Source organism: Peromyscus californicus, unplaced genomic scaffold (genome assembly GCF_007827085.1).
Source record: "Peromyscus californicus insignis strain IS unplaced genomic scaffold, ASM782708v3 Scaffold_22__1_contigs__length_63687245, whole genome shotgun sequence".
Lineage (NCBI taxonomy): Eukaryota > Metazoa > Chordata > Mammalia > Rodentia > Cricetidae > Peromyscus > Peromyscus californicus.
This window is the reverse complement of record NW_026294525.1, coordinates 36,631,215-36,642,979: the sequence shown is the minus strand read 5'-3', so window position 1 is coordinate 36,642,979 and position 11,765 is coordinate 36,631,215. Positions and strand designations below refer to the sequence as shown.

The window sequence follows — 11,765 nt, the reverse complement described above, 5'->3', positions numbered from 1 at the left end:
AGACCCGGGACCCCTTAGGCGCCTCTTCCCGTCCCTCTGCCAAATCGCAACGCCTGTACTTTTCCAGCTCCCTCTTTCTCTCTTGAAATTGAAAGTTATTGAGGTCGCTCGGGGTTGTTGCTCCGGCAGTTTCCTTCCCCGCCCCCGAGCTCCCCCCGCCCCCCGCAGCCATCCCCCTCTCTCCCCCCCCCCCCACCTCCCTCCTCCCGAATGGGGTGCTCCCAGCCCTGCCCAACACTGGAGCGGCTTCTGCTCGGGAACGCCAGAAGCAGCTCGGGTCTCTCCAGCGCCCCTTGGCCATGGCCGCGGTACCCACGGCGTCCGCTCCTCTGCGCTCCCGGGGTCCCCGGCACTGCCGCAGCCACCGCAGCCTCTGAGCCCCAGGGGCCACTGCTCGCCGGGATCCCGCCCGCGGCCGCCGCCGCAGCGCAGCCCAGGCTAACCTGCCGCCAGCCAGCCAACCAGCCAACCAGCCAGCCAGCCAGCCAGCCCAGCCAGCCAGCCAGCCAGGAGGCTCCTGCAACCTTCGCTCGCGGCGATGACAGCCACCTCAGAGCAGCCGGCTGGGTTCGGACAATTTGAGAATGCAATTGTTGGTTTCCCTGCCCACCCGCCCCGTTTCGCTTGCCATCACAGCACGCCTGTTGGATCTCAGTGGAGAAGTCCCGCTGCTCTGGTTCTTCACCGCTCCATATAGACACGCCTAAAACCTACGTACATATTTAAAAAAAAAAATTAACTATAACTAACAGTCAAAAGAAAAAAGGAGAGAAAGAAGGGAAACATTACTGGGTTACTATGCACTTGCGACTGATTTCTTGGTTTTTTATCATTTTGAACTTTATGGAATACATCGGCAGCCAAAACGCCTCCCGGGGAAGGCGCCAGCGAAGAAGTAAGTGCAGGGTTTGCTTTTTTGGTTTGGGGTTTTATTTATTTTATGTTATTTTATTTTGTTGTTGTTGTTGTTTTTGGCTTGTGTTAAGCATTTGCTCCCTTCCACCGCATTCACCTGTCGGGGTCGCCTTGCCTGCCCGGAGTCAGCTGCCAGAGAAAACAGTCCTTCCAGCCTACATCCTATGCGTCCCATAGGAGATAACAGTTGGGGCACCGGCTCTCCTTCTCAAGCCACTGCTGGAGTCTATGCACCGGGCGCTGGCCTGGCTCCCGCCTCCTTGTAATTCGGGGTCTGGAAATGTTCCTTTCTTGCTTAGATTCGCTCTAGGGATTTGTGCTTTCCTTTGGAGGCTCCGACGGAGGCCTAGAGCCCCAGGCAGCTAGCTGGGATGCCTGTCCCTGCCTTGGGGTTGCTTGATACTGGCGCACCCGGCACTCCGCAAGTCGCCGCCTGGCTCAGGGGAACTTTGGCTGAGCCCCCAGGCTGGCTGCTTTATGGTAGTCGAGGCAAGCATTCCGGGGCGGGACTGGAGCGGGGGTGGGGGGCAGCTGAGCAAGACCCTGCGCTGCCGCTTCCCACGACGCGCACACGAGTGGAATAGACAGGCGCGGGGGGCTTCCACGACTGTCTGCGGAGTTGCCCCAAGTCCCACGCTCCGGGGGTCTGAATGCAGAGGAAGTCCGGAGGTTTGGAACTCCAGTTATGGTCTTGCCTTGCCTGCCCCCACGTGAGCGCTTTGGCCTTCTCAGACTCTTTCAAGTGGGTCCCCTGAGACAGGCACATAGTGAGAATGGGGTTCTGTCGCGGCTGGGTGAAACGGTGCTCTCGCCGGAATCAAACGGGGCCGTCCAGGCAGCCTCCACCAAAGCTGGTCTGAGGCAAGCGGGCATCTTTCAGAGTTTCTGGAAGAGATGCGAGCCCGGCGTGCAGCTCTGCTGTGGGTACCCGCGAGGGGAGTCCTTTCGCAGAGTTAAGGATGACTCTGGCTTGACGGAGGGCTCAGGAACCGAGGGCTAGCTAGTAAGGGGGACTAACTGACATCACCCAGTAAAGCTATTCCGGCTGGTCAGCCCAGGACCTTGTCCGGTCTCCCAATGAGATCTCTTCCCAAGTGTCCAGCCCGCAAAACCCTTGGGGCAGCAACGCCTTCAGCTCTCGGGACACAACAGCACTTGTGTGGGGTGGAAATTTAGTAATCGCCTCTCGCCACTGTTTGTCTCTGCCCTGGCCCTGGACGTGAGGGTCCCCCTGAAAGCTCCCTTTGTACCGCTAAGCCCAGGCCAGACAAAGTTTGATTCACCTGAAAATTGCCTTAAAAAATCGTGGCTGGGAGGGAGCGCCAGAGGCTTGGAGTCCGAGTTGGCCCCACTGCCTCTAGGATCGCGTCTCAGCGCAGGAGGGCCTAAACTAAACATGTCAGGGCATCCGATTTATTATTCTTGGCCTCTGGGTGGTTTGTATTCTCTGCAACCCTGCCACCCAGTCTATCGCTCAGGCCCTGCGGCTGCCGCACGGAAGCAGCGGCCTGGGGCTCAGAGGTCTTCATCGCCACCCCAGGCAAGCTAGATCCACTGGGTACTGAGTTTCAGGGCCAGTGGGGGAACCAAAGTCAGGAGAAACTCAGCTTCTTGCCCCGCATAGCTCACATCAAACTGCGTATCACAGTCCACTCCAACCCAGTAGTGTCCCCCACCCACGCCCGGGAGCTACATATTTGCCCAGATGGGGCAGGATCCTGTGCCTCAGTGTCACTGGTACCTGGGTTTCTGGCTGGGTGGCTTCTGTTTCTGAAGGAAACAAAAGGAAGTTTGTTATGTGTTCCTTCTCATCTCTTCCAGTGAGGTCTAGAGCGGGGAAAACTCTGGGTGCGCACATCCAGGGTGGGACTAGAAGGGTGATGTGTGAAGCCTAAAGGAGACAGCTTTTCTCTCTGTCTGGATCATCCCAAGGCCAAGTCAAAGGCGCCCTCTGGTTTTGCTGAGGGGATGAAAGAGGAAATCAGTGGAATGGAGCTAAAATTCCGGTGATTCTATGGGAGTGGATCTGAAAAGGAGGTCTTGCAGGCTACGCTGCTGCTGCTGCTGCTGCTGCTGCTGCTGCTGCTGCTGCTGCTGCTGCTGCTGCCACTGCTGCTGCGCGCTCCAGTCTGCGTTTGCGGCTTGCTTGTTTCTGCAATACTGGGAGAGGGGCGACCCCTTGCGTCCTCTGAGCAGACAGAAGAATTATTGGGCAGGCGCCGCATGGCTGTTTTGGAGCAAGGATCAGAAGGTTAAATGTCCTTGTTCAATGTCCAGAGACTTGAAACTAACGCTGCACGTTCATAAATTCACCTGGATCATGGTTTTTTGAAATATCTGAATAAAAAGGTCCTTAATAGTAACTGGGATTATTTTTTATAATGAATAGTAAGGTAGTGGTCCAATTACTTTAAAACTGGTCAGACATCCCTATTTTTTTTCCCACGATAAAGCAACTTAAGTGAGCAGCTAAGAGTATCACTTTTGCTTTGCAACAAATAGCTTCATCTTCTTAAACTTTTAGAAGCATCACTAATAACAGAAGTAGAAAATTAGGCTAAAAATATTTCGTAACGTTTTTTTTTTAAAGTGGTCTCTTGAATGTTTCAGTACCAAAGGTACTTACAGAGTTAAATGTGTTCAGATCTTAACAACCATAGTTTGTCATCAGATATAGCCAACAGAGTTACACAAATATTGTTTCTCTGCAATAATTAGTATTCTATTGATCTCTACTTGGCAACAAACCATCGACCCTAATTATTACACACTACTATAGTCTCTAGGGAAAAAATGCACAGTTCTTTAAAACAGAAGTCTTGTACTTTTAAAATATATATATGTAATTATGGTGAATAAACAAAACAAAAATTTACTAATTTTGATTGATATACAGTGCCCAGGATACAAAGTAAAGTCTTTACTCAAAAGAAGCCACCATCCAGCAAGATTGTTTAGCAGCAAGCCCTAGATGTGGGTCCTGGGTGCTAATTTGCAAAGCCTAAACTCCGTCTTTAAACTCATCTCCAGCTTTGTTAGCTTTTCCCTTTGAAACTCCGTAAAGCCAACCTTCAAATTTGGGGTTGTATATTAATACAATTTAAACATCATCTTATCACAACACCCTTCCTAATCATAATTCCTTCCTAATGCATCACATTTCACCTGCATTGTTTTTATGGGACCAGAAACTGTCATTTGGCTAGCATTGATCACCCTTCTATAGAGAATGAATTTAAGAAACAGGGCCCAAGTAACCTGCCAGAGAGCCAGAGAATGAAACTTGTCTTCTCCCATGAATCTCCCTGCCCTTTATAATTTATACAATGCATTGACCCTGCCATAGGGAGGATATCAAGCTATTAAAATAATTATCTTGGTAATCTCCAGATTGTCTTTTCCCCAATATGTTTAGAGAATAGGCCATTCTGCTTTAATAGCATAATCTTGATAAGTATTAATACAACATGGACAAATGTCAAACAATTACATACCTAACAGGATCAGAGCACTTTGCTTAACATTATTCAATTATCTAAAAGGCTCTATAGGATGATACTGCCCCAGAGGGTTATTGTCAGAAGCAGGATATCAGGCACCCTGGTCTTCAATTGTGGCCATCTATTATGTCATCTTAGTGTTTCTGATTATAGACCATGCATGCTTTAGAAATTCATTATATGCCCAACAATTAAGCAGAGCTACTACAATCTGTAGAGAAATATGAAAAAGAATCACGAATGCAAGAAAAATAATTACACTGATAACACACTTACTGGAGTATATTGATCACCACTTATGACAGTGTAGGAGATGTTGACTTATGGCTGTAAGGTTCTGAGGTACTCTTGATTTTACTTTTGGTCCTGGAGAACAAGCTAATGCACAAAAGAAGAAAACACTGAGATACTAATTTGAATGTTGCATTTGGAAATTGAGAACAACACATTTTTTTTTCCCTCACTTGCTTACGCTTGTCACCTGTATGCCTTAGTTTTGAGAAAAAAAAATAGTTTGACAGAGATATGAGCAAAATTGGCTGGAGAAAAGTGTCTTCTGTGGCCTATCATGTGGTGTGAGTGCAAATCAAAGATAAGTTCAGCTTTCTAGGAAGTAGTGGCAGGATATTGGATGAAATAAACAGAAACAAAAATGCGTTTACCTTTCTGAGTTCCAACTAAATCATCTTTGAGCTAGGAAGTTGTTTCCCACACTAATTTGTTCCTACTCTATTTTAAGCCTGTGTTCACAGCTTCAGCAAAAAGATTTTACTCAGCACCTGAAAAATGGTGATTTAAAACACTGTCATCTTAGCCCATGTCACTCATTGAGGCACAAGTGAAAGGGGCTTATCACGAACATTTCAATATTACTTTGAACATGCAGTATGAGCAGTATTTTAACTTGTAAGTGCATGGGCTTTACTAAGCCATGTCTCCATGAAAGAGTTCCCTGGTTTTTAATGTTCTACAAATTAGGTCTCCAGAAAGCAATGAATTGAAATTACAACATGCAGTAAAATTTGATTTTCAAGTTGTTATAGGGAAACCCTTGGTACATTACTACAAAACGACTTTATTAGACATTTGATCCTTTTAGATTATTTGAATCTGGGTAGGGATCTCTAGGTTGCCACTAAATGTCTAAAATATTTTCTAGTTTAATGTCTAATCATTTTAAGTATGTAGTAGTGTTTTTAATCCTTCATAACAAAGCATTTCAGAACCTTACATAAAGTAGTACTGAAATATTACTCTGAAATTACAAAAATGAGCTTTTGAAGTACAATTATTACAGATATTCTAATTTAATACTTTTTCTCTTTACCTCTTTTTAAAACACTCAACTTAAGTATTTCCCTGATCTGTCTTCCCACTTCCTTGCTATTCATTCATACACTTATTTCCACCCACCATTCCCAACTTTCAGTGAATTTCTGAAATGCCATCACAATGGATATTGTGTTTCATGAAATGTAAGAATTAACTTTGGTTGCCATTAGGAAAGCATCTATAAGTTTTGAGAATATAGCAAGAGGCAGTTATGATAATGTGCTGGAATTGTGTTTGACTTAGTGACTTAGGTCCCTTCTTATAGGATATTGTACACTGGTGTTATTTCCAAAACAATAATTTAAAAATCTTGGGTCGTAAGTTATGGTGATTTTTGTCTTGCTTTTAATTTTGTTGGAAAATACAGATTACTTCATTGTACTTTTTGAAAGATTGCAATGAGTACATCACCTTACAAATTACCATCTGTTGAGTTACCTAGTAGATTTGAAATGCTTTGCAAATAAGCCATAATAATATACATGAAGTATAAATAGGAATTTGTGGAAGATACTGGTGATTTTTTTTGTTTGTGTAATATACCCAATCATTTCTTTTCATTCAGAGGCATCACTAGCATTCTAATGATGCCATTTATCAAGAAGTGCTAAAAAACAATGGAATGTTCCATTATTAAGGGTTATAGTTTATCAAGAAAAGCTAAATGTCTGGGTATCACTGCATGCTAAGACTCCCGTTTTCCACCTGAAAAATCTCAACAACATGACACTTAAATAAAGCATCTGAAATCATTTCATATGTGAGCAGTGCTCATTTACAAAACATCCAATAGCAGTGTCTCTTGTCTTATAAGACCATCTCTTCCTTAGTTATAAGGTCGGCAAGAGATGAAGTTAACCATTTATCACCACTAAAATTCTTTGAGAATTAAAAAAAAATGAAAAAACAGTGGTACCAAAGAATATGTTCACTCAGTCATATACATGGATAATTGTGACTGTCTGTATTTTATGCAAAATATAACCTAACTCTTCAAGGCACTGTCTTATATAGGGCTGCATCTGACCTTTAATGATTTGATAAAGAACAAGTTTCATACATTTGTGATAGAGACTGAGACCTGGAAAGAGAGAATTCCCAGTGGGAGTTAGGAAGAGTAGAGCTAAAGATCTCAATTCATGATTCAGCATGGTCACTAGTGTTTAGATGACCCAGACAAGCCCCTTCTACCATGCTTGACAGTATTTTCTCCATGACTAGATGAGAGAGTTGAGTCATTTTAAAATATCCTTAGATCTACACCATCTAATAGTCTTAACAACTATTAATCTTTTTGTGTGAAATAAAATTCGTTAGCAGGGAGCTTAATAGTTCTTCCAAATGTACTCATCTTACTTAACTGGGATTATTAGGTAAGGGTTAGAAAAGCAAACAAATAAAGTTATTCATTTGTAATAAGCAAATTTATCCCAGAAGACATACTACAGAGATTAACGAAGTGACTTCTCAAACTGGAGACTGGGTTACATATGACTTTCTGTGGCCTTCAGGTATTGTCTGAAAACTACAGCCAAGGCTGAAATAGGAACACTCGGGCAGGCTCATCTTGTTCTTAGGCATAGAATTCCTGGTGCTGGTTCAGAATGCCAAGTACAGGAATGCTTCAGAGTTTCCCTGTCATAGTAAAGTTTAAAGGTGGCCTGTGAAGGCAAGAAAAAGTCAAATCTGATAATCCACATTTAGGGACAAAAGTCCTACACTGTGACACTGAATGATTAAGCAGGACAATAATGCAGATGACTCATTTGGATGAATTCAATAGCCCTTGGCACTTAACTGAGTAGGAAGAAAAAAAGGAAGCAAGACCATATTTGGCATCAATTTAGGAGCATAAGGGTTCAGATGTTGGTAAAGAGAAAAATAAGCATAAACAAAGACAACAATGAGACAAGTAGGTTTGGTATGAAATTTATTTTACTTTTGAACTATCTTGTGTTTGAGGAGCTAGGAAGAAACAGGACTTGAGCTCCAACTTCAGAGATTATCAAGGACTGAAGTCAAGGATGGCAGTGTCACTCATAAAGGGTGGGGGGTAGCTGGACACATGAGATAAAAATCCAGGGATTCCTTCCTTTATCAAAAATGTTTGCGTTGCTGGCATTGAGGCTGCTTCAGGCAGTGTCAGCAAGATAACATTAAATCACTTTGTTGATGTTAAATACTTTAACGTATTATTTTCACCCATGGTTTCTTTTTTTTTATAGTACTTTCTGTTATGTAAGAGAATGGTTGCTGGCATCATGATCGTTCTAAATTGCCAAATGTAGTAGTTGATGATTAGACTTAGAAGTTCTACTACCTACAGAATGTGTTACGTTGCCACTGATCATAAGGAGAGTTCAAAACTTTCTAGCAATGGAAGGTACATTCCTATGAGGTGTTGAACCAGTGTATTTGGACCTAGCATCTCATAGTGGCATTGTCACTTTCAAGTAGATTTCTCAATGAAAGTATGCTCATCTCAGGATAGGATAAAACTGAAGGCATCTAGTTAATGTATCTACATTGTGCAACATCCCCAATCAGTATTTCACCAGATATCATGATAGTCAGGTCCAAGGTTTCTCACTGGTTCCATCTACTCATTTTGAGGTTTCATAGCAAATGGAGTTTATTTTCCCCAGTATTTTAAGGACTTGGCAGAAGTATGAGTTAGATTTAGCTTACCTTTGAGCACCTATCTAAAATTAATGTGCAGTAATGCAGGCTGTATATTCACTCCCCAAAATTGTTTCTAGAAACATGCTCAGAGGCATATCTGTAATTATGTCCCAATAGGAAGCACATTCCTGAAAATGAGTGGTAAAACAGTCCCCGTTTTATTACTATATAATAAAAACCACCTCCACACACTGTAAAATAACAATCTACTAGCTACTTACTTTAGAATACCACCCTTTGGACATATATTCGGTCAAGTAAGAGAAGGATGACTACTTCTCACAGCTACAAAGGAACCTTTCAGATATGGGTATAGTCACCTTGACAAAGGCTGTCACATACACAGAACAAGTGTCATTTCAACAGAGGCAATAAAATGATATGTCCAAGTGTGTTAAATGCCTCACAGCCAAGTCCAGCTTCACAGCCCTCAGGGCCACTGCAGCAGGCTATGTATTTTACACAATTGCGTTTGTCTTTGAAAGTGAATATTGTGGTCATAACAAGTTCCTTAAGTACCTTCTCACCTCTCAGTCGACACCCTTTACTTAGTATGTTCCCCAAAATGACCTCATTTAGCCCACCTGTCCTAGAAGGAATGTGGAGTTTCGTTTTATCTATTTATTATCATTTATTACTTATTCCTTTATCGCAGAGAGGATATTTAGTTCCTATACTGCAGTTTAAGTTTAACTTCAAAGTCCAGGTATTTCAAGATTCACCCTCTATTCACTCTTGAGCTTGGTACATGAGTCATTATTACATTCTCAAACCCCACTTCACCTTTCTCTTTCTTTCTTTCTTTCTTTGCCCATACTTTCTCACTTCTATGTAGTCTCCAACTCATCACTCTCCTTTGTCCCCTCTCTCCCTATAGACAGTTTCTAAACTAAGTTGCTGGTCATTTTTTATAACACAAGCAATAAAATCACACAATTTATTGGACTATTGTAACATCCTTCTTCCCAAGTAATATCCAAGACAAGATTTACTTAGGTATGAAGATGTGGGCAAAGATGTAATTCCGTAGTTAAATGTCAGAACCCCTTGTATATAATTTACAATCACAATTGACATTTCCCCTGGCTAGTTTTTTTGTTATCCAGAAAGCTATCTTTATGACGCTTCATAAAAATCTGTTATTTATATTACTTTCATCAAGAGCATTAATAATAACCTCCACTCTGAATCTCTGCTTTATGAGCCCTCGTGCAGGAATTGCTGATGCTGAGTTCGTATTAGAATCACCTGGAGATCTTTAAAAATAAAAACAACTTGACCAAATGACGCGGTCGCTGGAGATATAGGGCCTAGACTGTCTCAGTTTTAAAACTAGTCCTGGGGCTTCGAAGACAGAGGTGAAACCGATATGTTGTCAGACCCTTAATGCAAGCATAGCCGTTACAGCTGAGCAACTGTTGAAAACTATGCCGCTTTTATGAGGGTTCGACAGACAAAATAAACCTACGTGAAGTGTGATAAGGGATGAGATATGTATCACCTGAACAGCCGAAAGCCCTCTCACAGCATGGTATTATTTCTCAATAGGAAATGGATAAACTCAAGGCATTGACTTGTGCAAGCGGAGCTATCCGAAAGAGAATCAATCACTTCATTCGAAAACAGAGAGCAAGGTGTACACAGGAAGACATGACAGTGACCTTACCAGATGCTAGATCCCTGCAGCATAGCCTTCAGGGAAAGGGGATTGCCCTGCTGTGGTGGGCGAGGGAGTAAACAGTGCAACTGTAGAAATAAAATGGGGTATAAGCCACACTCAAACTTTTCCCCAAAGCTACTTAATAATAAACAACTGGATTTTTTTTTTTATGTCCTACCAGATGATTGGTAATGTTTCCAAGTATCCTCCTTGTTGTCAGGAAAACTTTAATGGGAAGGCAACTGCCTAACAAGAAGAACATTTCTTTCTTTTATAGTCTCTACAATTCCTGACTAGTTTAGATTGACTACTGGTAATCGGTAAGACTACTATAAATAGCTGGGTGGGGGAAGCTAGACTCTTTGGAATAGATTAAATTTGGGGTAGACCATTAATTCACAGACGCTTGAATTTCACTCCTAACCTGTTCTTCTCTGAGAAGTTGTCTTCATTAACTCTTGTTTATTTTTCTTTTTTAGTCAGTGCAGAGTTTTCAAACCTTGCCATAAACTAGGGAAAGCTCTATGTAAAAACGAGGTGGAAGTCTGGGCTTCCTGTCAGATTTCATTGTGCTTGTTAAGGGGGCTCTTTGGGAAAATTTGGGTTGCAATGAGTCACTAGGCCAAATCCCAATAACCACAATTGCCAGAAGTAATCAGACTGAAGAAAGCCAGGCTCCTTGGGAGGAGGGTCATCATAGCATGCTTGAGACATTGCTCCGTGGTCAGACCTAGTTACTCGTCCCTAAGGATTGGGAGCAATCATGAGCTACAGAAAGCAGGAAACCCACCCCTAAAAACAATGCTTTTCCACTGACTTTCTTCTCAATAAGTTATTCACCCTGAGCATGCACAAGATGGAAATATGCCACCAGCACCGCCGGCGGTGGCAGCGCAGTGCACGTCACAATCCTCATAAACCACCTGTCTGTCTGCAAGAGTGCAAAACCCACACAGAGAAGGCCTGCTATCATTATGGCAAGTCCGCCTCCTCCCTTCCTGCGTAGATAAAAAGAGCCCCAGGAATTCAGTCTTTGTAAAAGAATTATCAGAGGGGAAAAGAAAGGAAAGAGAAAAAAAAGTCCTCGTAAACATCCTCAGGTCAATTTAGACATAATATTAGGGAAAGGACATTTAACGATAAGAAAATGGTATTGCATTACAGCAGGACAGGAGTGCTAAAATCTGCAGTTAGAAAAAAGGCCAAGAGCAAACTTAGGATTCCTTGTACATAAAATAACCCCTTTCAGAAACCTAGTATCAGATAAGTAGAAGTTATCAGCAAAGAAGTGAGGCTATCATTTGAAAGTTTCAGTACAAGAAACAAAAAGACTGTTCAATCTTTCCATTCAAGTAGCACAGAGGGACCTGGCTGGATAATCCAGGGGAAAGTTTGTTTTGGAATCATTGCAGTTGCCTGGCATACTCAGGGTGTTTTATCACCTCATGGGATGGATCTTCAATTGAACAAACCCATAAAGCTCCCAGGGCTCACTGTCCTTAAAGTTACGTATTCCTTCCTAATCTAGAATGACTTCAGTCTATTCCTCTATTACTTTGATCTTAGGCTACTAGATCTTTGTTTACACATATGGAAGCAAACCCCACTATTTTAAATTATACAGATGAATTCATCTGCTGATCAGATTGCTTTAGCAACTGGCCATCTCCAGGTAT

At 42.7% G+C, this 11,765-nt stretch overlaps 1 protein-coding gene across 2 annotated transcripts in view; it reads left to right on the top strand.

The window, feature by feature from the left end:
• The first annotated feature begins 212 nt into the window (after window positions 1–212).
• Window positions 213–11,765, top strand: part of Rspo3 (R-spondin 3) — an 86,696-nt gene continuing 75,143 nt past the window's right edge. The window contains exon 1 of one of the 2 annotated variants that reach the window (XM_052751279.1): window positions 213–895. In XM_052751279.1, the coding sequence (XP_052607239.1) occupies window positions 799–895 (97 nt within the window). In that variant the 5' untranslated portion in view covers window positions 213–798. The remainder of the gene's footprint in view (window positions 896–11,765) is intronic. The other variant, XM_052751278.1, reaches the window with a different exon arrangement.